Source organism: Brachyhypopomus gauderio, unplaced genomic scaffold, assembly GCF_052324685.1.
Source record: "Brachyhypopomus gauderio isolate BG-103 unplaced genomic scaffold, BGAUD_0.2 sc37, whole genome shotgun sequence".
NCBI classification, from domain to species: Eukaryota; Metazoa; Chordata; class Actinopteri; order Gymnotiformes; family Hypopomidae; genus Brachyhypopomus; species Brachyhypopomus gauderio.
This window is the reverse complement of record NW_027506867.1, coordinates 414726-442355: the sequence shown is the minus strand read 5'-3', so window position 1 is coordinate 442355 and position 27630 is coordinate 414726. Positions and strand designations below refer to the sequence as shown.

The following is a 27630-nucleotide window of genomic DNA, read 5'->3' as shown; positions in this document are numbered from 1 at the left end:
TACTGAAACACATGTACATAAACACATGTACTGAAAGCATGATTTGATAAGGAAAGCATTATTTGATGTATGATATCAGCCTATCGAGATATGCTCACCATGTAAAATATTAATAAGGAAGCTATAATAGATTTTAATCCACGCTTCCCTTGTCCATACTGTCAGGGTTGGACCCAGGACCGTTCCTCCGGTCGCCACAAGGAGGAGCCCGCGAGCTAGACCTGGGGGCAATCAGGCACAATAGGCTGCAGGTGTTTGCAGCCTACTTAAGGCGAGCAACTTCAGCAGTCCTTTGCTGAAGTTGTTAGTTGTATTCACGCTCGCAGCCTAATTAACCTAATTAGTCCCTAAATGCACATGTAATGTAATGAAAACCAAAGGAATGATTGTTGAATGTTGGTTCAGGCCTAAAGAGCTTGTTCTTATCAAATTTAGATAACACTACACTAATCAATATTTTTTTCCTTAGGTGACAATTCCACATCCTGTCAGTTGAGATCCAATAATTCAGAGACAGTTGACAAAATGTATTTCCCAACCTGGGAATAAGGGTAGTGCGCTGTCCACACCAATCTGTGGTGGGGAGTTTGACATCTTCAATGGGACTGTGTGTCTACTGGAGAAGAAAAAGACCAGGAGCAAGAAACGGCAGTTCTTTACCCAGATTTTCTGAGGCAGTTCGCTTAAAGCCTGGAAGAGAGAACGGACCAAGATGTTTGCATCTGGTGATGGTCCTGATGGAGGTTCTGTGGGTGCTGTTAAGAAGCAGAATGAGGAGGAAAGACAGGTTGCTGCTGAGCCCACAACCATCACTCTCAGTCCACTTTCAGTTACAAGCTGCACGTCAACATCCGTTACATGTGATGTGGTATCGGACAAGTCCACCACTGCATTTGAGCCTGAAAGGCAGGATCAGCTGTTTGTACGTGTCTTTCTCCTTTGAGGGTCATGATATCAGCTACCCAGCCAAACCTTTCCTGCTGGAAAAAAATACAGGGGCCTTTTGGACAGGAACCCTAGAAAACGTTAACCGGGTGAGTGACAAGATGCTGCATATTAATAACAACCCAGATCATCAATGACCTCAAGAACAGGGTAGATAATTAATTTACATTTGTTTTATAGTATGGTTCATTTATTTAGTATGTCAGGGTTAGTTTTTTATTTAGTAAAAAATAAATTAAATAAAAACAATACCACAACTTAGTCAAGGGATCCATTTGAGAGACCAAACTTCCCAATCAGTGTGGCCAAGGGACTCTGTAAACATTGTTCTGTAGGAGTGAATAGAGCTGGAAAAATTGCTGTATGTCTCATTATCCCATGAGCAACGCACACATGAATCATCTTAACTTTTATTTATATGATGCTTGCTTGTTCTAGGTATTTCCAGGTCTTAAAGGGAACGCCGGCTGATAACATATGTAAGCCTTAATATCGTGTAATTACTCTAAATTATTAAGACACGTTGTAAAAATTCACAAAAAGTAGCAGATTTATTAGATTTTCTGTAAAATCCCGCTGCACGTAGGTCGCCATTTTTATAACTGCTGACGGGCGCAGCAGGTAGTGACGTCAAATGGTTGCAGTGACTGGCCGTCGCGCTTGAGCACAGCTAGCTAGACCTGGCTACTGTTCAGCCTTTTCAGCTTGAGCCAGAACGCAACATTTCTGACATCAGCGGCTACAACACCCACCAAGTGAGTGACAGAGAGAATCCAGCGCATGTTTATGTTCACGTTTCTTCGTGCGGTTCTCGCTCCACATTCTGGGGCTTTTGGACTTTCTGTGTGGGAAAACTGTGGGCACTGCATTGTGTTTTAGTCTATGTTTAAAACCAACAGCACCCGTCAACTCTCACCAGTCGGGCTCTACTGAATGACTCTACTGAGAGAGCAGAGCCGCGGGTCTTTTGGTAGCTGTGTTCGTCCACACGCTGCTTCCCAAATTTTTCTCCTCTTTTTATCTTTGGGAAAACTGTGAAGACTAATATCAGTCTTCCCACTGCCTTTCGACTGGAAATAACATCCAACGGCAACACAGTGTGGCATGGTTTTTTTAACACTGGAACTCCTGAGATTTCAAGGTTCTGAGGACATCACCCCTCCTTCTCCTGCCCAATTAGCAGGACCATACATATGTTAATTTCAGAGCAAGACAGGAGCAGAAAGACAGGCAGGAGCTCTGTGGCAGGAGCTCTGTGGTGCACCAGGTCTAGTCTGTGTGCAGTCTGTGTGCACCAGGTCTAGTTTGTAGTCTAAAATAAATAAATAAAGTTTAGCCCTGTTTCGGCGTTATGTGTGAAGCGCTACATATTGACATAAGTATTATTTAGAGCGGTGAACCATTATCATTAGCGTGGTATTGGCGTTATGTATGAAGCAAGCGTCTCAGATTTTCTTGTGCATGCACTTCAATAGCGCCACACATTTACATGGCTGAACCAACCATTATCACGGGTCCATATTGTTCCCGTGAAACACATTATCATTAGCGTGGTATTGGCGTTATGTATGAAGCAAACGTCCCAGATTTTCTTGTGTATGCACTTCAATAGCGCCACACATTTACATGGCTGAACCAACCATTATCACGGGTTCATATTGTTCCCGTGAAACACATTATCATTAGCGTGGTATTGGCGTTATGTATGAAGCAAGCGTCCCAGATTTTCTTGTGTATGCACTTCAATAGCAGCAACAAAGTAATAAAGGTATAGTAAAGTAATATTTATTTGTACATTTACTTATTTTTACTCATACAGCATAGTAACATAATATTTTTTTGCAGTGTTTATGCTTGTGTTTGACTGATATTTCGTTTGTGTAAATAAGATATTTCGTTCATGTAAATAACTTAGCGTCATTTATTTATTTTTACTCATACAGCATAGTAATATAATATTTTTTGCAGTGTTTATGCTTGTGTTTGACTGATATTTCGTTCGTGTAAATAAGATATTTCGTTTGTGTAAATAACTTAGCGTCATTTATTTATTTTTACTCATACAGCATAGTAATATAATATTTTTTGCAGTGTTTATGCTTGTGTTTGACTGATATTTCGTTTGTGTAAATAAGATATTTCGTTTGTGTAAATAACTTAGCGTCATTTATTTATTTTTACTCATACAGCATAGTAATATAATATTTTTTGCAGTGTTTATGCTTGTGTTTGACTGATATTCACGGATTGCCGTGAACCATTATCACGGGTCCAATCAACTTTTATTGTTCCCGTGTATGCAGGGGATTAGCCCGGTTTCGGTTTCGGCGTTATGTGTGAAGCGCCACCTATTACAATAAAGTATAATTAGTATGCGCTGTTGTGGGTGTGTTCTTCAGAGTCATGATAAAAGCTGAAACCCAAAGGCAGGCGACTTACATTTTCACTACTATCCTGTGTGGAGACGACGCAAAACACCATGGCAAGACAGAGGACGTTCACCGGTCAAGAAGTTGCGGCTTTGCTGACCAACGAGGACTGCTGTGAGTCCGATGCGGGAGAAGGACCCTCCTGTTTTTTGACCAGCGATTCATCCGATGAAGAAAGAAGCAGTACATCGGATGAGGTACAACAGAGCCCTCCAAGGAAGAGACGGACACAGGCTGACACCACACCTGCACCAACCGTACGGGCAAAAGATGGAACTGTTTGGGAGAAGGTTGGCATCGCACGCTCTCGTGTCAGCAGCTGTTTGCCTAATTCAACATTTGTTGAGCCGTCCGGGCCTACAGAGCATGCAAAGGTATAGTAACTTCATATTTCTTTCCAGTGTTTCTGCTTGTGTTTGAATGATATTTAGTACGTGTAATTTACCTAGCGTCATTTGTTTACTTTTACTAATACAGCGTAGGATCACAAGCAGACTGCAGAGTTTTCTGTGTTTGCTCGACATGGAGATGCTGCGAATCATCACAGACTGCACTGTCCATGAAGCCCGCAGAACAGACAGCAGCTGGAGTTTGTCGGTCAGCGAGTTTATGGCATTCGTAGCAATCCTATTTCTACGAGCAGTCCTCTGTCCAGTTGGAGCGATGTCGGACTGTTGGTCGGCAATGTTCGCTGTGCCTTCGATCCAGGAGACAATGGCACGGGACCGCTACCAAGAAATCATGCGGTACTTGCGCTTTGATAATAAGGACACCCGTGCGGAGCGTGCAAAGAGCGACAGATTTGCTGCGATTTCGGACATCTGGCAGCGATTTGTGAACAACTGCATTTTGTGCTATACCCCAGGCAAGGAACTGACAGTCGACGAGCAGCTGTTTCCGACCAAGGTTCGCTGTCCATTCACCCAGTACATTGCCTCAAAGCCGGACAAGTTTGGAATAAAGTTTTGGGTTGCTTCTGAGTTGAACACAAAGTACATGTGCAACGCCATTCCATACCTTGGAAAGGACCCCGATCGTCCCAAGGGGGAAAGAGTGTCCGAGAATGTGGTGATGAAGCTTATGAAGCCATACCTGGGCAAGGGCAGAACTGTAGCCACAGACAATTTTTTCACATCTCTTTCCCTGGCTAAGAAGCTGCTGGAATGCAACACGACTCTGCTTGGGACAATGAACAAGATTCGCCGAGAAGTTCCTTTGGAAGCCAAAAACGCCAAGGGACGTGAGAAGTTGTCAACGGAGGTGTACAGATCCGATGATGCGCTTCTGACGGTGTATGCCTCCAAGCCCAACAAAACAGTTTGCGTTCTGAGCACTATGCACACGCACGTGGAGATTGCAGACGACCGCAAAAAGAAGCCAAACACTGTGACGGACTACAACCGGACGAAGGTATGCATGTGTTGGCATTGATAAATCAATTTATCATACATGAATGAATTTATTCAAAATATAACATGTACTTCTTTGTATTTGTTCTTTGCAGTGCGCCGTTGACATCATGGACCAGAAGGCGCGTGCATACACAGTGCGCGCAGGAACACGCCGGTGGCCCGTTGCAGTGTTTTATAACATACTTGACCTGGCAGCGATGAACGCGCATGTTTTGTACACGGCATGTACGGGGTCCACAGAGAGTAGGAGAGTTTTTATGTGTACTCTTGCTGAGGAACTCCGTCTTCGTTTCCTACAGGAAAAGGAGTTGAAGAGAACGCCACGTCCTTCGCCTGCTCCTGGAAAGAAGACTACGTGTCAGGTGCAGACAAACTGCAACCGGAACCACAGCATAACCCCGTGCGCTGCATGCGGCAAGTACACCTGTCGCAAGTGTAGGGCAGAGTGTCCCTGGCTGTGTGGCAACTGTGTACCTAAAACTACATGAAGGTACGTCGATAAGTATATTTATATATATATATATATATATAAATATATTATATATATATACAGACAACCAATCACACACACATATATATATACACACACACTATTATTTGAACATAACCAAAAATCTCTTCTCTTTCTGTTCCACAGTCGCACATCATGAAACCCGGTGTCACGGTCTGCCCCGCATCTCCTGCCATTTCATGTCTGTTTCCGTGTTAGTCCTCTGTTTATTTCTCGTCGTGGTTGCTGGTTATTTTTCTCATGGTTGCTGGAATTGGATTCCCGTTCTGTTATGACCCATGCCTGTGACATTTTCACAGAATCAATTTATACATGAATGAATTCGTTCTAAATATAACATGTACTTCTGTGCGTGCATACACAGTGCGCGCAGGAACACGCCGGTGGCCCGTTGACCTTGGCAGCGATGAACGATGAACCTGCCGCAAATGTAAGAAAGAGGGTCCCTGGCTGGTACACATGAATAAATTCGTTCAAAATATAACATGTACTTTGTTCTTTGCAGTGCGCCGTTGACAGACATCATGAAGGTGCGTGCATACACAGTGCACGCAGGAACACGCCGGTGGCCCGTTGCATGCAGCGAGTACACCCTGGCTGTGTAGCAACTGTTGGCTACAACTACATGAAGGTACGTTGATAAGTAGGCCTACATACGTAACACCACATATGTTACGTATTTTTGTCTTCTGAAAGATTTTATTCAAAATGTAAGGTGTACCTTGAATTGTTCTCCACAGCATCAACGCGTGTGTTGCATGCGGCAAGTGCATCTGGCGAGTACACCCTCAACTTCAAGACACCCTCAACTTTCTTGACATTCCACTTCAAGAAACCCGGAATAGACATCCATGTTTGATCAAAATAAAGTTGTTTTACAGCACATGAATTTGTTCTTCCTGTCTTTTCCTCTCCTTTTCCAGTCTGCTGTTTAGATCACAACATTTATCAGCCATATATATAATTGCGCCATATAATTTCTTAGCTTTTCAAACGCGAATTCAAACGCGGAAACAGAAAGTGTAACAAATATTATATAGTGTAGTAAATATACAAAGAGCTTCAAACAATATACAAAGAGGTTCAGACAATTTTATTTATTTTTATTGTTTGACGGGACTCATTTGAGAAACTCTCTACGTGCGCTTGAATTGTATCTTTTGAAACACGAGTCTACAAAATTTCCGCTGTTTGTTGTAGGATCGGTAACATATACAGTCTGCTTGTTTGTAACCAAGTTTTTCGTGAAGTATCACGTTTGGTGCCTTGTATGAGCTTGGAGGTGAGCCGCTTGTGCTTTGGCAGGCGTATGAGCTGGGGGTGAGACGCTTCCACCGCATTACCAAGACAATGGGCGTTAATCTCTTCACAGCAGGGGAGTGGGCTACATGGACCTTACTAAGCCTTGCGAAAATTTTCGCGGCCGTCGGGTTCCTAGTGTTAAGGTAGCTCAGCTAACTAACATTAACTCTAGTGATGTCGGTCGCGAACGATCCGGCTCTAAGAGCCGGCGCTTTGAAGTGAACGATTGGAACCGGCTCCACAATGGGAGCCGTTTTAGGATCCTATTTGGGAGCCGCTTTTCCCTTCAGTATTGCGCTTGTGCTCTGCAAGTGCCACAGTTTTTTTCCAACATGGTTTTTATTTGTCCTCCGGTGCCTCGCTGTCTCTCCCTCTCCTTGCACGTATTGCTCTGATTCTGCCAGTGGTAGAGAGCGGAGAGTTTATTTCCTCAGTCGGTGCTTAAGCTAAGTTGATACCAGCGCGAGGGTCCGTGCGCCCTGCGTGAGGACCCCCGTGCGAAGTGAGGTCGTGCACCTCTTCAGCGCAATGAACAAAGTTATGTATGCCGGGTTCATACACCTTTACAAGGTGGAATTCAAGCACTTGTACGTCACTTTTCAATATTGAAAAAGGCCATTTTCAATATTTCCCAGCACCTTAAACTTAAATATTTATACATAAACAAGCAAATTATTTCGAATAATTTCGAGTATATCACATCGATTCAATCAGACAGCTATTTGTTGTGAAACAAAATACAGTTACATTTTCAAGTACTTTAGCACTTTTCAAACCTGGAACACAATGCAACATTAATTTTTGTCAGGTAAATGTTCCTTCCCCTGTTTTTAAAGGGTGTTTCTTTATACTACCACATATCGTTTCGGACAACACTGCAAAGAATGTCTCCACGGCCCGCATGTCAAGCGTGTGCTCCACACATCTGACCAATCACACGCAGCTTTCAGTTAAAAATGTGGTGGTAAAACACTGGAAAAAAGTTATCTCCACTTTTTTTGTGGAAACGGCAGGCAATTGGCCAAGCTGTATTGCGTTCTATTTTGGTGCTATTTTGTGATAATTTAATAATTGGTTATAATAAAAGTTTTATTTATAAAGCATTGTTATGCAGCATTTTTACTCATCACAAGTGCTTAACAATGTCAATAATGAAACAATGTTATAAAATTAGGTTTAAGCTATTAATTAATAATGTAAAAAATATATATGGGGAGCCGTTTGGGAGCCGACAAGAGCCGGCTCTCCACAGTAAGAAGAACCATTAGAGCCGCATCTCAAAATAGAGCCGAAAATCCCATCACTAATTAACTCCTTCCAACCGCAGTCAAGTTTAGCGTGCTGCAACCATTTGACGTCATCTACACAGCAGGCATTGCGCGTCAGAAAACATGGCTGCGCCCATATGTCAAATATTTCGAATAAAAGTGTTGATTTGTAAATAAATTTGCTGCTTTTGTGATTTTTTGTTACATGTAATTAATCTAAATTATTAAGACATCATATTAAGGCTTACAAGTGTTACCAGCCGGGGTTCCCTTTAACATTCTTTAATGCCCGTGTACTGCTGCAAAGTTTAGAATATACACTTATACCTCTTGAACTCTTAGGAGTTTAGTCTGTACACGCTTCAACCTCACACTGAACACCGTTAATTATGTGGAGGACCCATGCCACTGTGGAGATCTCGTCCCAACTCCTTTGATCTAATCATAGTACAGATCCTCGCCCATGCCCATCTCTTGCATTCCCTCAAACACCTATTAGTCAGCAGTTGGCAAATATAGAGTGATACATTTTTAAAGACTTTGGTAAGCTTAGGTAATTAAAGCAGTTTTTAATAAATGATAATAAGGAAAGTAGGTAATGTTAATGTCTACCTTCTCCACCTGCAGTCCTGCGTTCCTTGTGCACAGCAAACAAACTGTACTGGCTCTGCTTGCTTCAGGGATGCTGTGTGGGAAGCGGCCGCATGCACCATTCTGGCCACTAGTGAGCTTCATCCCCTGAATACTGTTGGTCTCCATGGATACTCCTCTCATTCACCTGTGTTCCAACAGCCTCATCACCACACTATACAACACTTCCAGTGTCTCCCAGTACATGTGAAGTACTGCCATCACTTCCTGGTCTGCATATCAAGTCTATGTTACATTATGAAAACATTTTGTCTGACATGACATAAAAACGGAATAATATGACATTTATCAAAATGTATGATTATGTTCATTATGTTGTAGTCTCTACATGCAGACCACCTTATTATTTTGGAGACATACACCATCAGAATGGCACTTCCAGATGTGTGTACACCTGTGTGGAGAATTCCTTCATGGTGTGACGCATGTACAGAGGTGGCAGGAGGCAGAGGCTGCAAACTGAAAGCTTCATTATCCATGGTAAAAAGAAACACCAAGACTCAGGCCAAACGGCAGTAATAATGTAGATAGCAGCACTTTCATGAAAAGGGACATTTCAGACCTTAGTATTGCAAAAAGTATTTGTATTCACAATTATTGTATTAATGTTGAGGACATCTGATTAATATGAAAATATTGATTTCTTCAGAAATGCATTTTATGATCATATTCAGAGAGCTGCCACTGTGTACGTAATGGGGTTGAAGGAAAACATTGCCCAGATCTTGAAAAAATGACCAATAATTATAAAGAGCTAATGCTTGAGATGAGAAAATATGATTTTGTGATTGATAAAAATATCCTTAATGCTGTGATGTACACAGAGAAATTATACATTTAAGCAAAAAATTTGAAAATGTCAAAGTCCAATTTGAATCATTATAGTGGACCCATGTGGGTTGGAGTCCTGCCAAGCACTGAACGATTCGGTGAACGAATCTTTTGAACGAATATTTTTAGTGAACTGATTCTAATGATTCAGTTCATCTAAAAGAACTGCTGTGCCCATCACTAACAAATAATGTTACTCACGATCAATGGACACACAATTAATTAGAAAAACGACCACATCGTGCCGCTGCCTCTATGTACTCCATATGTGCGAGCTATAAACTGGTGCATTACGGTTGCCACCTAACGGCAGAAATAAGAACTGCAGGCAATACGCTAATCTTCAAATAAAACGAACTTTAAGACTGACAAGTAAATAACATTCGTTTGTAGACAATTATCCGTCCAATGAGTAGAGATGTCACGTTTTGTGGTTAACTCTGACAAGCATACATTACTGCTAATTTAATTCATGTGGCAGAATATTTATTTGACAGCAGTTAAATAAAACGACAAGGTATTATGGGTCATTTAGTCCAATACTCCGCAAAAGGTAATTATTTTGCTAGCGTTTGCTTTCCCCCTTTTACGTTGCTAAGTGTTTCTGCATATCGGAGTCATGGAGAAAAACATGTTTTGATATCAAGGTAAATCGCCAAGGTGAAACTCCAAACAAAATATCTAAAATCCCTCAGTCGTTTACCGACCCCCAAAGAGACAAGACACTTTTGCATTTGCTGTGGAAAAAAATCAACAAATATCTCCAAATATCTACAAATTAATATCTTCAAACAATTAATATCTCAATTTAATATCTTCAACGTATTAATATATTGAATTAATATATTTACCGAATTAATATCTCGAATAGGGTTGCAACGGTATGAGATTTTCACGGTATGATAACCGTCTCAGAAAATACCGCGGTATCACGGTTATCACGGTATCACAGTTAGTTTGTATATTATTAAAAGATACACTGACCCTTAAAGAAATTACAAGTTTTTTTTGTTCAATTAACTATTTATTGTAGAAACCTGGAACTATTGTATACAAAATGTCTCCTTTAAAAAAATAAGCTGTACACATGTTTAAATAAATACTGCAAAATTAGATAAACCTAAATCATGGATTTCAGTACAATTATTTAAGTTTAAATTATTTAATATCTGATAAACTCAACCTGGGTCAGTGTCTGATCAACAACTGTTGTAAACGTCCGTTGTACTGCCAAGTTAGAATATAACCAGATACTGCAGAAAGAGAGGATTTATTTCTGACATGACCCTCACAATAGAGATTTCTATTTTAAGGCTTTCACACCGAGTCTGGTTTTAACATATGAAAAACAGGCACGTAAAATTTTGAAAATGAACGCATGTAAATTAATGGCATCTTTCACATCCAGTGAAAGCAAGGACCTTAAAAATCTATGGATTTACACTTTCACTAGTGACCGTAGCGCGCGACTCGGCACAGTTCTTTTGTATTACGTTAACAAATACGAGCCTCTTGTAATTCCAGGACGAAACACGAGAGAACGTGAAGACGTTAAGACTGGGCGTTTTGAAAATAAACAACCATTAAATAATTTAATAAAAAGCGAATTATTTTGAGTATATGTATAAATATTTAACTTAATTAAGTTTAAGGTGCTGGGAAATATTGAAACGGACCTTTAAAGTTACGTACAAGTGCTTTAATTCCACCTTATAAAGGTGTATGAACCCTGCAAACATGACTTTGTTCATTGCGCTGAGGCGCGACGCGCGCAAAGTTACAAAATTCGAGACGTGCACGACCTCGCGAATCGACAGCGCGCGAGACCCGCGCTCACCGGCGGAGCCACCGCGATTACGTCATTTTCGCCGCTGATTTTAGTTAAGCTTTTTTTTTGTTAAAAAATTTGTTAAGTCTAATGCACTTTCTGCCATTCTCACTGCTGTGTGCTTAGTAGCTGAACCGGAGCGGAGTTGCGCATGCGCGGGTCAGTTTCTCCGCTGGCTTGCTTTTTACCGGTAATAAGCAAACGCACACGGTATGATAACCGTGCATTTTAATACCGTGGTATACCGTGAAACCGGTTACCGCTGCAACCCTAATCTCGAATTAACATATTCAACGAGTTAATATCTCGAATTAATTTGTTTAACCTGTTTAAAATGTTGTTTTCCCTGCCTTTCACTGGGCTGCGACCAGTGCTCCTTTGTGCCACTGGAGTTTCGGCCGTTGTTTGGTCTTTTCTCGTTTACAGGCGGCGGGTCCGAGATCAACAGACGGAAGTCGAAGCTGCAGCTCATACCGACACCTGCGACGGTAAATTAGGGAGCTAGCGACGAACACACCCCTATATTTGCAAGCTAGTTTGCTACATTAAACTAGCTACTTATCACTATGTTACTTAGCCTAACTAAATTGGCTACCCTTTAACGGCAAATTTAAACTAGGTTGCATCAAAGTTTTTAATATTTCAGTGTTTTTTTAAACATCTTCCTTAGGACATGATCGGGAGCCTTTTGCATTGGACGAAGGCATCTTTGAGACGCTCCATACCCCGATCCGAGAGGTAGTTGGCTATTATTGGTGAAATCTTTCTTAGCCAGCTTCATTCTGTTTAAATCAAATCAAATCAAATATATTTGTATAGCGCTTTTCACAACACGTTGTCACAACATGTACAGGATTTAGGGAAGTTTCTGTGCAGAACTGTAGCATGCATTGTTTATTTGCATGCTGGTCACAATAATTGTAAAATGCAGGTCTTGCACATACTTGTCTAGTCGCAAAGTAACACGTATTTGGTTTTCTCCATAGTTGAGGCTTATACAGACTCGCCAAGGATTGGACAGAGCACATAGGATGTTTGCCTTCACCTTCTCACGAATGGGTTCTTCAGCTACACAGGTTCCCTTAAGTTTTTAATGTGTATCACAGGCACAAAAATATTTTGGTACCTGAGGGTTTATAAGGGGTTTGTCCATTTCAGTGGTAAAGTTATTTTTCTGCTTGACTACAGGTGGTGGAGGTGAAGCTCCAGCACAAGTCCATCTACAGTGGGCTGGAGAGTGAGCACTGGTGGGTGCTCAACAATGAATTCTACTGGATAGGTGCAGAGGTGAGTCATGGGAACAGGTTCACAATTTCAGTAAGAATGGACATGCTACTGTAAATGTCCCTTCAACCTAATCTTTTCCTTGTATTTGTAGCTTACCCTCCACCACTTTGCCAGCGCTAGTGCCGTGGCCTGCATCAAGGTAACAAAGAGTCTTGACTATAAGCATCTTTCACTAGCTTGTCCCATTCTGAATTACACTCATCAGCATGTCCTCTGTTAATTCAGCGGAGGGGATCCAGCATCACAGACGCCACCATCTACCTGCGCACCTGTTCAACAACAACGTCGGTGCAGAATATTTTTCTGGTTAGTGCTTCCTCCTTTCTGATTGCATTTAGAATTATTTGTGGTGAGGTTTTTAGAAAATGATATCTAAAGGCATTTTTATTGTGTGTGTTTTGTAGCAAACGGTGGTGTCCACTTGGTTTAAGGGTGTCTCCATTGGTTCGGATGACATTTTCAGGTCATCCGAATCTAGTCACACCCAGACCCTGGAGACACCGAACCCAGCTGTTTTTTCCAGCAGTCCATCCCCACCGAGAGCACCCCCTCAACGACCACCTCCAGGCTTTTAAACACCTACACATGAATTGAATTCTTATATAAATTCATAATTTCACTGTGTGGCATGCGTTTTATTTTTCTACGTAATTTAATATTTTTGCTTGCATGTGTGTTTTTCAGATGCTGAAGGTTTTCCCATAACCACATGAGGACTAGATGTTGGTCTTTTGGGACACAGAGGTAGAACATCACATGGACTGATCACCCACCTGGAGCGTTTTACATCTGCCCCTTCTCTTTCCCCCAACACTCTGTTTCATCTTTTGAGGTTTGTGTAACCCTAACTCATCTTCCAGATTTCTCATGAAAACATAAAGCTGTGTGTAGTCTTTATTCTGCTTTTCTGTCTCTTTCGTTCTGTCCATCATGTGGGTCTCCTGTGCTTCTTCCTGGATTAGAGACTACCGACAGCTGTGCAACCTGAATTTCACGCAGGCTCCCAGGACAAGAGGACTACTGCAGTTTGTGGACCAGGACAGAATAATAAGCCTTGACAAGATGTGCATCAGGATGATGAGAGACTTTATGATCCACGCCAGAGAACAGAGACAAGACCAGAGGACTGAACGGCATCAAGAACCGATCGTCGGGATTATTAGAACAATCACCATCGTCAGTGTGCAAGGAACTGTGAGGAAAGCCCGAAAGAATCACCATTCGTGGACTATTCATCATCACCGTGGACAACCATCAGGATTACAGATTCGACCATTTTGGGATTTTTGGTTATCAACAGCAGATTATCAGTGCTCCTGTCATCCTCATCAGACCTCTACAACTAACTCAGAATGCTGCAGCACGACTGGTCTTCAATCTCCCTAAGTTCTCACATGTGACTCCTCTGCTACGCTCTCTTCACTGGCTTCCAGTAGCGGCACGCATCAGATATAAAACATTGATGCTTGCTTACAAAGCCAAAAATGGACTGGCCCCTCCCTACATGATGTCCATGGTCAAAAGCCAATCCGTACAGCGAACACTCAGAAACTCAAGCTTGGCTCGACTCGAAACTCCATGCTTAAAGTCTCATGGAAGACAAAGCTCCAAACTATTCTCCGTCCTGGCTCCAAGATGGTGGAACGATCTTCCATTAGCTGCTAGGACTGCAGAGTCTATTGCTATCTTCAAGCGTAGACTGAAGACCCACCTGTTTGTTGAGTTCTTACCAGAGCACTAACTCAGCTGATACCACTTGCCGTGGTTCTTTAAATGGTATGTCTGTCTGTGGTTATTTGTGCTTCTTGGCAAATGTCTAACTTGCAAAAACACTAGGTAATGACATTGACTCCTGTAGTTTAGTAGTAGTCTGACTCAATGGTATCTTGAATTCTGGCCTATTCGTACTATTTCCTAGGATGAATTCTGTGATTGAATGCAAAGCACTTTGTAAGTCGCTCTGGATAAGAGCGTCTGCTAAATGCCGTAAATGTAAATGATTTTGTAAATTGTTAGTGAAATAGTTATTATTGTTTTATAAATATTTATCAGTAATGTGATTGTGTTTTAATTGCAAAGGAGTCATACTGTCTTGTATTTTACCTTTGGTGTTACTCATGTAATCATCAGTATGCTTAGTCTGATTGTGTGGTTTGTGTGTGACTTGTGTATTAGTCTGTATAATTAGATTTTGTGTTTTTGTGTGATTTGTGTATTTAACCAGGCCACCCGAAGGGGACTGGTTCCTGCTGGATACACGCACCTATCCGGATACAAGCACCTGCCGGTGGATGTACTGATGCCAGGGTTGGACGTGCCATTGCCACAAGAGGTCGTGCGGATGCTAGTTCCTATCAGAGGCTCACCATCTACACTGAAGGGACTGTGACTACTTGGCCGGGGAACGAGAACTGTGACTACTACTGTAGAACTGTAGAACCACCCTGCGCACCACGGACTTGTGCTAACGGGCCGCCCAATGGAGGATGGGTTCCCTTTTGAGTCTTGGTCCTCCCGAGGTTTCTTCCTATTCCCCTCCATCATAGGGAGTTTTTCCTCGCCACTGTCGCCATTGGCTTGCTCATTAGGGATTTGGACCCATAAGATTGTTAATCTTGTAAAGATTGTGAAAAGCACTATACAAATAAACTTGACTTGACTTAATCATTAGTGAGTTATAGGCTAATTATGTTTTAGGTTGAATGTATCCAGTTATGATATTTGAGTGATTCACTATTTTCCCAGCTAGCAACACTAACCATGCGATACCTGAATTTAGTAAACTATAGTGAGAGAGGAATATTACACTGGAAACACACAGCCTAAATTATTACAAATAAATAAAATGTAGCTTCAAGAGAGGGGAAACAAAAGAAAGTAGAAATAGTTTCTTATAGACAGTTTGCATTGGTGCTTGCTAAAATTTCCCTGGTGGAAATTTTCATTTTTTAAATGACTAGCTTTTAAATAGTACAAGTGTGCTACAAATGCACAACATAAAATAAAATATAAGTACAAATGTAACGCAGGCACCTCCTCAGCTAGGAGGCAGACAAACGCTGAGGAGAGCGAGATTTATTAGAAGGAATTCCATAATCATAGTCGTAACAACAGGCAGGGGTCGTAACAGGTGAGCCATCCAGGTTTGACAAGTTGATCGGCATAATCAGACACACAAAGAGAACGAACGAACAGGGCAATGGGGAGAACACTAAAAGGAATGAACAATGGAACAGGAACAATACTCACGAAATCAAATAACAAGGAGCGCGGAGCACATTGGCAAATACCGACGGAGCAAATGAACAGAACAACCGAAAACGGGCTAGGGAGACACAGGGATATAAATACACAGAACTAGACTAGACACAGGTGAAGACAATGACAACATGGGCATGGCAGACAGAGGGAAACTATGGTAACAGACAAGCAAGGCGGGATTAACAAGCAAGGAACAACAAAGACACGAAGAGCAGGACACCGGAGTGACAGCTAGGAGAGGGGGGAGTAGCCCTACGTGACAATAAAATGTAGCTGGGAAAATTATATTACTATATTACAAGTGTGCTGTAAATGCACATCAATGCATAATACATAAACTGTAGCTGGGTAAATTATAGTAGTGTGTCGTTAACAGTGGTGAACGGGATTCTTCAAGCCACCAGATTTAATCCGTCACCATATCCAGTCACGAAAATCCATGAGAAATTTGGTGGAGACACTACACATTACTGAATTGTTTACTAAAACTATTAAGGGAAGGAGAATTGCAGGTGTTCATACACATGTTGACTCGCTAGCCAGCAGATGTGTCAATTCCAGGTTCCGAAAGTAAAAGTCCTCACCAGGATTTTACTCAAGCTTGCTAGATTTTCTAATTAGTGCAATCCAGGTAAAATTAGTGGAATCAACACAATCCAGGAAGCCTGAGCAAAATCCTGTTGAGGACTTTTACTTTCTGAACCTGGAATTGACTCCTCTGCTAGCCAGGTAAAATGAAATGAAATGTGTGCTCATTTCACATTGCACATTTCATTTCATTTTAAAATACCTGGCTAGCTAGTCAAGGTGTGTATTGAGAACACCTGCAGTTTCCCTTCCCGCCTCCAGAACGCCACTCTGCAGTGTCTACTGAGTCTCTCCTGCTTCTGGAGCCCCATCAGAGCTCAGTGCTCCAGCTGGACAGATCCATCCAGCTGCCAGATGCTCAGGTAGCCAATCAGGAACAGAGGATTCACTTGTCTAAATGAACTGTGCAAATATGATGGCTTAGGGAGGTGTTGTGATGCTGAGAGAAATAAACCACTTTGGTCTCCCTGTTACCTTGCGTAGATGTTTTGCAGATTTGCAGCAAGGCAGGCTCACTAGTCGTAGCTCTTCACAGAAGAAGAAGCTCCTGAGAGCCCTGAATGCCTGTATTTCAGTCAGATGCCCTGCGTTTGGAGAGGACTACGAATAGGTTCAGCTAAACAACCCTCTGAGCCATTCAGAACACATCAGAACCACATGCAGTAGCCTGCAGGAACTGCACACAACCTTCTTTGTTTTCTCACTCTGTTGCTGCTGAAGTCCAGGAGTAATGCCCTTCTGATGTACTGTCTTCCACAGGATGCCTATGAGTTCCTGATGATGTGTTTGCTTCAGCTGAAGGAGGAGGGAGAGACACTCAGGGTTTCCTCCTTCTCTTACATCTGCCCTGTTGCAAATTTTGAGTTTCACCTCAAATCTGTGCGCACCTGCAGCAGGTAATTCTTTGCTATATCACCACATCTCCTTCTTGTAAATCAACTGCTCTTAACATGTGTTTCTTCAGAGTGTGCATTGTCACAAAGTATGCACACACTTGGTATGGGATAATGTGGGTTATTTCTGTGTGAATGTTGTAACCTCTCTGTTGATTTCTGTTGTTTGAAAGCTGTGGACTGCAGAGCTCCAGAGTGGAGGACTTCAACCACCTCTCTGTTAACCTGAGCTCTACCTTGACTGACAGCCTACACAATTACTTCAAGGTCTGTCACCACACACACCCCTACTGGACAACACTTTTTTGCCAGTTTGTTAAGTTAGGGAGCCATCCTAACCATTGTCACTCTCAATCAAAACTTTTTTTCAGTCAACGGTTTTGGAGTTCAAATGTGAATGTCAAGCTCAAGGCACCGAGGCATGTGAAGTGGTGGAGTTCTTCACACTCCCACGGTGAGTCTCGCATTATGTGAATTACCACAAACAATGAGTTTTAAAGCAGTCATCTCACACTCTTCCAGTTCTTACATCATTTTTCCTTTTGGAACAGAGTTCTGATCCACTCCCATCAGACCCTCCCATCAGACACTTCCATCAGACACTTCCTTATGTAACAGAAGTGGCTTTATCCAAGTTAGATGTCGTGCTGTTGACACCTGATTAAAAAATCTTCATCGTATAGAAATCTGGCAAATCTGTTTTGTGTGTGTGTGTGTGTGTGTGTGTGTGTGTGTGTGTGTGTGTGTGTGTGTGTGTGTGTGTGTGTGTGTGTTTTGTTTTTGCTTGTTTTTTGTTAATGACAATTGGATGGATTTTATTCCTCTCTCTACAGCTACAATTTGAATCTGAATTTTGTATATTTATTTAATGAAAATGCAGTTTTACTTTTTCTGTCAAGTTGTAATTTGATCAAATTAAATTTGTACTCCATGACTTGAATTTCTATGCATGTTTTGGAAACATATATCCTTTACAATGTTGTCAAACTACATTCAGTGTAAATGCAGGAAAGGCAATCTATAGATTCAGTCAGGCAATCAGCTGTGAAGAAACAATTTATAAGCAATCAGGAAATATTTTAGGACAACCTGAAATATTGTTGGACAGTTATAAATTAGAGGGGACTTTAAAATGCAAAAAGAGTAGCTGATACTGTACATGTGAAGTATAATTGAACCGCACTTTTCATAAAAGCTCAAAGCCCTGCAAGGTGCCAAAGCTGTGTGTGTAATTGTGCAGATTTCTTTCACTAATCAGTATCTTACATTCTAGTATGTGGATTTTTCTAGTATAATAATGTATAAGATGAATCACTAAACCTTAGCACTAAAGGGTGAAGGGATTTCATGATCCATGAACCATGACCATGAACTTGGTCGTCCCCTGCGGAGTATATTGCAGAGTCACTGAAAGGTTGCAAAGGAAAGATTGGGCAAACAAAACCAAAAAAACACACAAAACCCTCACAACATCGGGCATCATCATGACAGTCAAGAGATGATTTAGCCCCAAAACCTCATCTAGATGAGATTCTTAACCCAACTGTGGGCCGCGAACGCCACCTTGAGGGCCTCAAAAGAACAACAGTTTTAAACTTTGGGCCGCAGAGGGCCGCCGGACCGCATTGATTTTGAATAAAATGCAGTACACTTTCTCACCACTAGTAGCGGTAGTGCGTCACTTAGATATTTAAACAACGTATTTTATATAAGTTAAACTTATATAGCGCCTTTCTAGTACCCAAGGACACTTTACAAAAATCCTATGGGGAAAAAAAACAAATAAAAATTAAATATATAAATATAAATAATTAAACCATACTATGACTATGTGGAAGGGAGAAAATACTGAGAGAAAAGGTGAGTTTTAAGCTGAGTTTTGAAGGAGGAAAAGGATGAACAGAGGCGGAGATGTTGCGGGAGGCCATTCCACAGTTTTGGGGCCATTACACAGAATGAGCGCCCACCAGCAGTAACAAGCTTGTATTTTGGAACCACCAGAAGACCTGTGTCTGAGGACCTAAGTGTTTGGTTTTGGATATAGGGTATAGAAGTTGTGCTAAATAGTCTGGAGCTTACAGCTTCACACTTAACGATAACAGAACGCAGCACTATTACGTCATATAGCTACTGACGTTAACAACGAGGCCGTGACAGCGCTGCACAATAGAACCAGGTCAATATATCGCGAACATCACATTTAAAGTACCTGCAAACCCGACGCGACGACGTTTACATTAATTCTGTTAGGAAGGAGCGTATATCGGACAAATGGGTTGCATTTACTCGTGTATGAAGGTAGCTATCTAACGTTTTTATACGTTGTGGTCTAAAAAGGAGTAACCGGCATTTTTATACCGGTTATTCTCCGATTCTCCGATATTTTCTCCGATATTTTTCGATTTAAGATGTGATGCTTTTTAGGGTGTACTGAGGTTTCCCATACCCATGATTTGACAAACCAATGCTTTCCTACAGAAAAAGAACAAAGAGGGTGTGAATAGTGAAGTTAAAAAGAAGAAAAAGCAAAGATGGTGGAGACATATAGAGTCATCCTCCCTGACACAAGTAACTGACACTCAGTCCTTGAATGTCAGCTCCTCCTCCATCTCTTGCTCCTCTTCCTCTGAGGGACACTTAACCAGGTATGAAAACCGTCCCAGCCTTATGAATTGTGTAGTCACATGCACATGTGTAGTCACATGCACATTTGGTTATTATTTATTCTGTCTATGATTTTTCCCTGGAATTATTTGCCCCCAGGTCCAACAACAAACTCCCTACTGAACCCAAGAACACGGAAGGGATTGTTCCTGGTCAGAGCTCAGAATCTTTTATGATTTTGTCCCTATAGTATGTTTTAGTCAAAGACACTTACTCCAAGGTTTTGTTCTCTCCATAGGGGCTGCTGATAAAGATGTGTGCTCCGTGCCCATGGATAGGTGGGTACATTATTAAAGTCATCTTCATGGCACAGTAAAGTATGGACAATCTATAATGGTTATATATTGACATTGTGGCATTAATCAAGAGAAACTGAAAAATATTAAAAACAACATTTGAATGTACAGTATGTGAACATTTTGTGCACTACACAAACTCCATATTCATCTGTCACTTCTACTCTCTCTTTCAGATTTCCGGCTGTTGTGGTAGAGGGAGACTTTCGTGTGCAGAATTTGCAGCACCTGTTACCGCACATCGTCAGTAGTGAAAGGGTGACTGAGAGTGGCCAGGGTGAGGGCCAAGGACACGCCCCCACTGTTTCTGCTGGCAGAGACACAGAGATCCGACAGCTCGGGTAAAGACAGAACACGTTGTGTTTTAGCACACAACCATTACGTGATTTTGCAGTGTACACAGATGTAATGTACACAGTCTTTATCTCTGAACCAAAATAAAGGCACGTAGCAATTAAAGGAGCAATAAGTATTTTTGCAGTTCTTCTTCAAATTCTGAAATTACGTGACATTGACACCTAGTGGCCTGGAAGTTTTACTGATTATGTATTAAATCTATTCTAAACATTAATGTCCTGTTAGGTTTCCCAACATTGGGAATACATGTTATATGAACGCCACTCTGCAGTGTCTTCTGAGTCTCTCCTGCTTCTGGAGCCCCATCAGAGCTCAGTGCTCCAGCTGGACGGATCCATCCAGCTGCCAGATGCTCAGGTAGCCAATCAGGAACAGAGGATTCACATGTCTAAATGAACTGTTCAATTATGAGTGCTTAGAGAGGTGTTGTGATGCTGAGAGTTATAAACCACATTGGTCTCCCTGTTACTGTGCGTAGATGTTTTGCAGATCTACAGCAAGGCAGGCTCACTAGTCGTAGCTCTTCAAAGAAGAAGAAGCTCCTGAGAGCCCTGAATGCCTGTATTTCAGTCAGATGCCCTGCGTTTGGAGAGGACTACGAACAGGTTCGGCTAAACAACCCTCTGAGCCATTCAGAACACATCAGAACCACATGCAGTAGTCTGCAGGAACTGCACACAACCTTCTTTGTTTTCTCAACTCTGTTGCTGCTGAAGTCCAGGAGTAATGCCGTTCCGATGTACTGTCTTCCACAGGATGCTCATGAGTTCCTGATGATGTGTTTGCTTCAGCTGAAGGAGGAGGGAGAGACACTCAGGGTTTCCTCCTTCTCTTACATCTGCCCTGTGGCAAATTTTGAGTTTCACCTCAAATCTGTGCGCACCTGCAGCAGGTAATTCTGTGCTATATCACCACATCTCCTTCTTGTAAATCAACTGTTCTTAACATGTGTTTCTTCAGAGTGTGCATTGTCACAAAGTATGCACACACTTGGTATGGGATAATGTGGGTTATTTCTGTGTGAATGTTGTAACCTCTCTGTTGATTTCTGTTGTTTGAAAGCTGTGGACTGCAGAGCTCCAGAGTGGAGGACTTCAACCACCTCTCTGTTAACCTGAGCTCTACCTTGACTGACAGCCTACACAATTACTTCAAGGTCTGTCACCTCACACACCCCTACTGGACAACACTTTTTTTGCCAGTTTGTTAAGTTAGGGAGCCATCCTAACCATTGTCACTCTCAATGAAAACTTTTTTTCAGTCAACGGTTTTGGAGTTCAAATGTGAATGTGGTCAAGGCACCGAGGCATGTGAAGTGGTGGAGTTCTTCACACTCCCACGGTGAGTCTCGCATTATGTGAATTACCACAAACAATGAGTTTTACCACAAAACAATGGTTTTAAAGCAGTCATCTCACACTCTTCCAATTCTTACATCATTTTTCCTTTTGGAACAGAGTTCTGATCCTCCACATTAAGAGGTTTGACATGCTGGGCAAGAAACTAACAACCCTAATGGACATCCCCTCAGAGCTGGACCTCTCTGTCCTCCCTGGAGTGGCTTCACTCGGGCAACCGTTAAGGTCAGCTTGTACAACGGCCTGAGCATACGCTCTCTCACCTCTGTCCACCCTTTCACAATTAGCAATGAGACGCTAACTGAATGGCTTTGTGATGTGTCCACAGTGGACCAGCATACACCCAGGACAAAGGACATGAGGAGGATAATCTGGAGAAAAGCTCTGTGCCAGAACAAGGTAAACATCAGCCATTTTCCTACAGTGATCAATTAAATTTTGGATTTACAACCTGTCTACGTTTATACGTACCTGCCATAATGATGTAGTTCTCTCAACCCATTAGTAGTAAATGAGAGCAGAGAAGGACAGGGAGAGAAAGTACAGCACGTCAGCCCACTGGTGAGGAAATAGAGAGAGAGATGAAAAAGAAGATTGAAAGATGCTGAGAGAGACTGAGAAAGACAGGCTGAGAGAGATAGATAGATATGAGAGAGACCCATATCAACGATCTAAGATGCATTCTTACTTAATCATATGAAAAAACAGATGTACTTGTTGTTTGCAGGAAACTGTTCACACAGACATCTACAGACTCCACGCTGTGGTGTCTCATTTGGGTGGCAGCATGGACAGTGGTGAGCAGTCTGATAATATCCACAAACATGCAGTAGAAACTATAAAGTGACTAATGACATCTTGCTTCCCTGACAGGGCACTACATCAGCGACGTAGCTGAGGAGAAAGGAGAGTGCTGGTTAAAATTCAACGATTCAAAGGTTTCAAAAAAGACAGAGCCAGCCGTCCTTAAGAGCAGGGCAAAAACAGCCTACCTGCTTTTCTACATGCAAAGGTAGTAGCTCACCTTCTAACTCAGGTACATCTGCTGAAACACATAGAGAACTGGCTGAATTCCAGCTGCTCCTGTTTTGCTGTTGTCTCCAGTGGGGCTGGAGAGAAGAACGTGGTCCCGTGGATGGTGGACCAGGGAGAAGCAGCAGTATCCCCCTAAACCCAACTCCATGCCATGACTAAGTCAGGATACACATGTAAGCACCTACATCCACACTTAACAAGACAGGCTACACATCTGCTCAGTTCAGTTCAGGTCTATTTCTGTCTGTTCCTGTCGTCCAATCGTAGGAGATAATTCATTAAGAACGGCTTCTGCCTTTCAGATTTGGGAACATAAATACCTCGGTCCATGGGGACAGATACAAATTCCATAAGATTTTACATGTTGGCAGAAACCTAACCTTTACCCTGCCCTTACAATCAAAATTATAAGGCTAGACACAATTAGAAACTTCCTTCCTAAATTACCGCTCACACTGGTATGTGTGGTATATTACATCTTTTTATATTACTGGTAAGTTTCAAGTGAGTTATTATTTGTTCAACATTAACACTCCTCCCCCCTTGTGTGATAAGGCTACAGACTACCATTTTAAAATGATTAATGCTTAGATGGTATTTTCATTACAATTAATTAGTTAAACATGATTCAGACCAGCAGACTACAGGCAACTGCTAAATAACAAGCTGTAAAGGTGATCATCACTTCAATGCTATATCCGTTATATCTGTTAATGGGTTGCGTTTCTATGGGAATTGTGTAAATAGCCCCTTGCTTTTCTTCCAAATCTTAGTAGATAAAAGGCTTTCTAATAAAAAATGACTATTCATGAATGACGTCACTTTAGACAGCATGTAGCCTAGATGACCTGTCAACGCTTGATTTTCTCCACCATTCATGTGTTAAAGGCCAGAAAAGGCGTGACACAGGCGGACACTGCTCCCGACTCTGGCAAGTACGCAACAAAGCGGAAAGACTTCCGTTGTTTGAAGGGTGAACCGAGTGAACCAAGCGGTGTCTGTTTTGTCCGACTGATCTGAGAAGTTGGGACGTGCCGGAGTAAATACAGCTGAGCTGCTGGTGAAAGCGAGAACGTGAGAGACTCTGCTGCTGGTGCTGTCTGTGCACGAGAAGCGCACTGATAAAAAGCTAAGTGCAACCCCCTACCTTTTTAGAAGAATTTTAACCTTCTGCCATCCACCAGTCGTAGTTTTAGGGCAGTACATTTTAATTTTTCATTTTCGTTTTAGTTTGTTGGAGTCCGTTGCTATAAATAGCTAAGTTGCTTTCTATTAGGCTGGGTACTGCTATAGGTTTATTTCATTATTTGATTTTTGGTTGTGTGTAAGGGATTTGGATTTGTTTGGTTTGATTTATTTTGGGGTTTATAATTTGGAGGGTTTGCTGTGGTGTTAAGTAGTTTTTTTTTCCAGTGCTAGCCTATTAGGGAACATTTTGTTTGGCTAAAATATTCTATATCTTTGGGCTCCATTTTTGTGTTGCGTCTTTGTGGGTTTGTGTGTTTCTTTGTTACAATTTCAGTTATTTTGAGTGGTGACTGCGTTTTGTTTTTGTTCTGTCCTTTGTCTGCAGCATTGCTATCCAGAACACTAAGTGGACTGTTGCGTGTCCCTCCTTGAACTGGCTGCCGAGGTTCTGGACTGGGACTGGGTGCACTTGGAGTTGATGGATTTTTTTTTTTTTTTTTATATATATAAAATTCTTTTGTTGAATAAATATATTGTGCAAATTCCCATCTTCTCTCTGCATTTGTCAACTTGCGACTCCCCAAGGTGTAGTGGTTGGGATTGGGCTAAGGGAAATATAAAATTTTGCCCTTTGTCGGGAAAGGCCGTGACATTAGTAGTAAATAGTTCTTAGTTCTTTTCTCTGGCTGTTTGCCTAATGTCGCTCCTCAGTCATTTTGGACTCCTCAGTTTTTACATTGTATTTGATAATTGCCAGTGTTTGCTTTGAAAGTGAGTGTGCTGGTTGTGTTCTCCAGAGATCTGCACAATGCATTTATCACACTGTTCACGCTGCTCACCATGACTCACTGGTGTGTCCTGCTGTCAGAAGTACAAAGGGTTCCAGAGCTGGACAGCATCACCTGCAGCATTTACATCGTTCTGTGGATTTGTATTCGCTCCTTCATATTCCTGAACATTGTAATTGGCATTTTTGGTAGGTTACACTACAAGTCATTAGTTGTGCTGAATGAAATATGCAGATGGTAAAGTAGTGCAAGGGCAGAAGAATTCATTGTCATTTAATGAACAATATTAATAAGCCAAATCCATGTTGCATACCCACACATGAAAATACATTCGGTTCTGTAAGGAGCGAACTCTCAAGTGCAACAACGAATTGAAATGCAGGTGAGTAGTTCTTTCATGCTGTAGTTTTTTTACTTAATTTGCTCAGACAATCTTTATGCATGCAAATAGACAAATTAATAGCCAAGTTTTGTTTGTTTTTTGTTCTGATTTTAGCAGATTAAGCCAGTCTCTAGTTAGTGGGTAAGTAATGGTCCCACGTAGATGGGAAGCAAAACCTGTAACATTTGTGACTGTAATATGTGCTGGAAAAACCACAAAAGGATCTAAATGCAGCGTAGTGCTTCTTTATCCTCCAGACACAATCTACTGTAGCTAGCAGCACAAGACACACACAAAACACACAGTACAAAAAGAAGTGAACACAGGGCAGCAGGGTCAGGGCAGCATGGTCCATACAGTCCAGAGTCCATTACAAATCCAGGGGTCGGACTGAGAATGAGGTGTAAGGGAGAAGCAAAGGTCACAACAACGGTAGGCAAAAACAAGCAAGGAACGCTCACTATGCAACGTCAGAGGCAAAACTTCACAATGTAAAGTGGTGAGTGAGTAGTGTAAGAAAGGTGGAGGAGGGTGGGGACACACAGGGACAGGTGGAGGTCATTAGTATTCAGGAGATTGAACATGCATGTTTCGAGAAGTTGAGACCCTGGCGCTGTGACTTCAGAAGAGCGGGAGGCTTGTGTAGCTTCACTCCTTCCTTACAGTCACTTGTGTAGAATAAGTGAAGGGTGTGTGCAGATGTGTGTGGGCGTCTCCCTTGGGCTACAGGGCTGGCATACCATGACAAGCCCTAGTCCAAAATACAATGTACAACTTTTTGGTTACTATATAGGTATTTTTTGGTTACTGCATTTTGCTCTTTGTCCAGACTTCCTACTACACTTGAGGAGGATGAGGAGTCTATTTCCACCCAGGAGGCTCCACTGTATATGAAGAAGATATTTTAGACTGGGAGACGTATGTGGAGGAGAACATCAATCAATCAATCAAATTTTATTTATATAGCGCTTTTTACAACAGTTGTTGTCACAAAGCAGCTTTACAAGTGCCGAGTCCTAGCCCCCAGTGAGCAAGCCAAAGGCGACAGTGGCAAGGAAAAACTCCCTAGTTTTTTGCATGAGGAAGAAACCTTGAGAGGATCCAAGACTCAGGGGGGGAACCCATCCTCCTCTGGCCGACACCGGTCACCATGACAACAACAACAACAATTTAGACAGAAAGAAGAGAAAGAAAAGGAAAAATATGTAATAATGTCCATCATGATGTATGCATCCGGTTAGGCAGGAGGTGGCTGGCCCAGGATGGATCGCTGGTCTCCTCATCTCATTATTCCTCAAGCAGGCGGGCAGCCATGTGGAGAAATGAAACAGGGAAAATTAGCTCTGTATGAGGACATATACAGGACAGGTGAAATTATAAACATTTCCGGAGTGTGGCAGCATCTCCGGCATTTAGTTAAATTATTACAGCCTAGCTAAAAGGCAGAACCAGAAGGTAACATAGGCTTGGGGGCATTCTGAGACAATGGCATCCGTCCACTGCACTGTCAACAAACTTGAGTGACCACGAGCAGTGACAGGACGACAGCACCAGCGCCCCAGTCTACCATAAAACCCTTCGCCTGTGAACCCCTGGATCTGTACCTTTATCTAAGGGGGGATATTAATTATCAAACGCTAAACTTAATAAGTGGGTTTTCAACCTAGACTTAAAGATTGTGACTGTGTCGGAGTCCCGGACGCATTTAGGAAGATTATTCCAAAGCTGGGGGGCCTTACAAGAAAAGGCTCTTCCCCCTGCTGTTACCTTATTAATTTTTGGAACTAATAAAAGACCAGCACCCTGTGATCTTAGTGGGCGTGGGGGTTCGTAATAGGAAATAAGTTCCTGAAGGTACTCAGGACATCCAGCATTTAATCTCTTACACAGGCCTCAATTTTTCTTAAACTGAGTTTGTCATCAGGTTTGGCTGATATGTAAAGTTGAGTGTCATCTGCATAGCAGTGAAAATTGACACCATGTTTGTTTATAACTGTGCCCAATGGTAGCATATATAATGTAAATAATAGTGGTCCTAGAATGGAGCCTTGCGGGACCCCATATTTAACTTTTGTACGTTTGGATGGAATATTATTGAGCTCTACAAACTGATAGCGATTTGTTAAGTAAGAATGAAACCATGAAAGGGCTGTGCCAGAGACTCCAACCCAGCGTTCTAACCTTTCTAGCAAGATCCTATGATCAATTGTGTCGAAAGCTGCACTAAGATCAAGAAGCACTAACAGCGATACATAACCTTGATCTGAAGCAAGGAGGAGGTCATTTGTTACTTTAACTAATGCTGTTTCAGTACTGTGATGGGGCCTAAAACCAGATTGGAACTTTTCAAATATGT

General features: G+C 42.0%; 2 protein-coding genes and 2 long non-coding RNA genes across 9 annotated transcripts; all 4 read left to right on the top strand.

The window, feature by feature from the left end:
- The first annotated feature begins 1557 nt into the window (after positions 1-1557).
- Positions 1558-15128, top strand: LOC143485566 (uncharacterized). 5 transcript variants are annotated; one of them, XM_076985024.1, is made up of 12 exons: positions 1580-1700; positions 8548-8728; positions 8840-8998; positions 11604-11665; positions 11848-11915; positions 12164-12253; positions 12366-12464; positions 12556-12603; positions 12690-12770; positions 12869-13296; positions 13427-14240; positions 14689-15128. In XM_076985024.1, exons 6-10 carry the CDS (start codon positions 12209-12211, stop codon positions 13037-13039), a joined length of 444 nt encoding a protein of 147 aa, XP_076841139.1. In that variant the 5' UTR covers positions 1580-1700; positions 8548-8728; positions 8840-8998; positions 11604-11665; positions 11848-11915; positions 12164-12208; the 3' UTR covers positions 13040-13296; positions 13427-14240; positions 14689-15128. The 5 variants fall into 5 exon arrangements, with proteins under 5 accessions (XP_076841140.1, XP_076841139.1, XP_076841141.1 ...); XM_076985023.1 differs by having other exon boundaries at positions 1583-1700; positions 8495-8728; XM_076985026.1 differs by lacking the exon at positions 8548-8728.
- Positions 15129-19089: 3961 nt separating this feature from the next.
- Positions 19090-20024, top strand: LOC143485536 (uncharacterized). The gene is made up of 3 exons (XR_013122910.1): positions 19090-19504; positions 19685-19851; positions 19970-20024. It is a non-coding gene; the product is annotated as an uncharacterized LOC143485536 (long non-coding RNA).
- Positions 20025-21250, top strand: LOC143485744 (ubiquitin carboxyl-terminal hydrolase 37-like). The gene is made up of 5 exons (XM_076985274.1): positions 20025-20148; positions 20343-20507; positions 20749-20880; positions 21002-21128; positions 21245-21250. Exons 1-5 carry the CDS (start codon positions 20141-20143, stop codon positions 21248-21250), a joined length of 438 nt encoding a protein of 145 aa, XP_076841389.1. The 5' UTR covers positions 20025-20140.
- A 729-nt stretch (positions 21251-21979) lies between these two features.
- On the top strand, positions 21980-24596 carry LOC143485636 (uncharacterized). 2 transcript variants are annotated; one of them, XR_013122963.1, is made up of 5 exons: positions 21980-22106; positions 22210-22675; positions 22755-22893; positions 22986-23089; positions 23805-24596. It is a non-coding gene; the product is annotated as an uncharacterized LOC143485636 (long non-coding RNA). The 2 variants fall into 2 exon arrangements; XR_013122962.1 differs by having other exon boundaries at positions 22210-22678.
- Positions 24597-27630: the final 3034 nt, after the last annotated feature.

What these genes read in the sequence shown, in the direction of transcription:
- LOC143485566 (XM_076985022.1), top strand. Translation starts at nt 11,512, where the DNA reads ATGTTGTTTTCCCTGCCTTTCACTGGGCTGCGACCAGTGCTCCTTTGT. An exon ending in TCCATACCCCGATCCGAGAG is followed by an intron (nt 11,916 to 12,163) that starts GTAGTTGGCTAT and finishes TTTTCTCCATAG; the next exon opens with TTGAGGCTTATACAGACTCG. An exon ending in CGGTGCAGAATATTTTTCTG is followed by an intron (nt 12,771 to 12,868) that starts GTTAGTGCTTCC and finishes TGTGTTTTGTAG; the next exon opens with CAAACGGTGGTGTCCACTTG.
- LOC143485744 (XM_076985274.1), top strand. An exon ending in ACAGAGATCCGACAGCTCGG is followed by an intron (nt 20,508 to 20,748) that starts GTAAAGACAGAA and finishes ATGTCCTGTTAG; the next exon opens with GTTTCCCAACATTGGGAATA. An exon ending in TCCAGCTGCCAGATGCTCAG is followed by an intron (nt 20,881 to 21,001) that starts GTAGCCAATCAG and finishes TACTGTGCGTAG; the next exon opens with ATGTTTTGCAGATCTACAGC.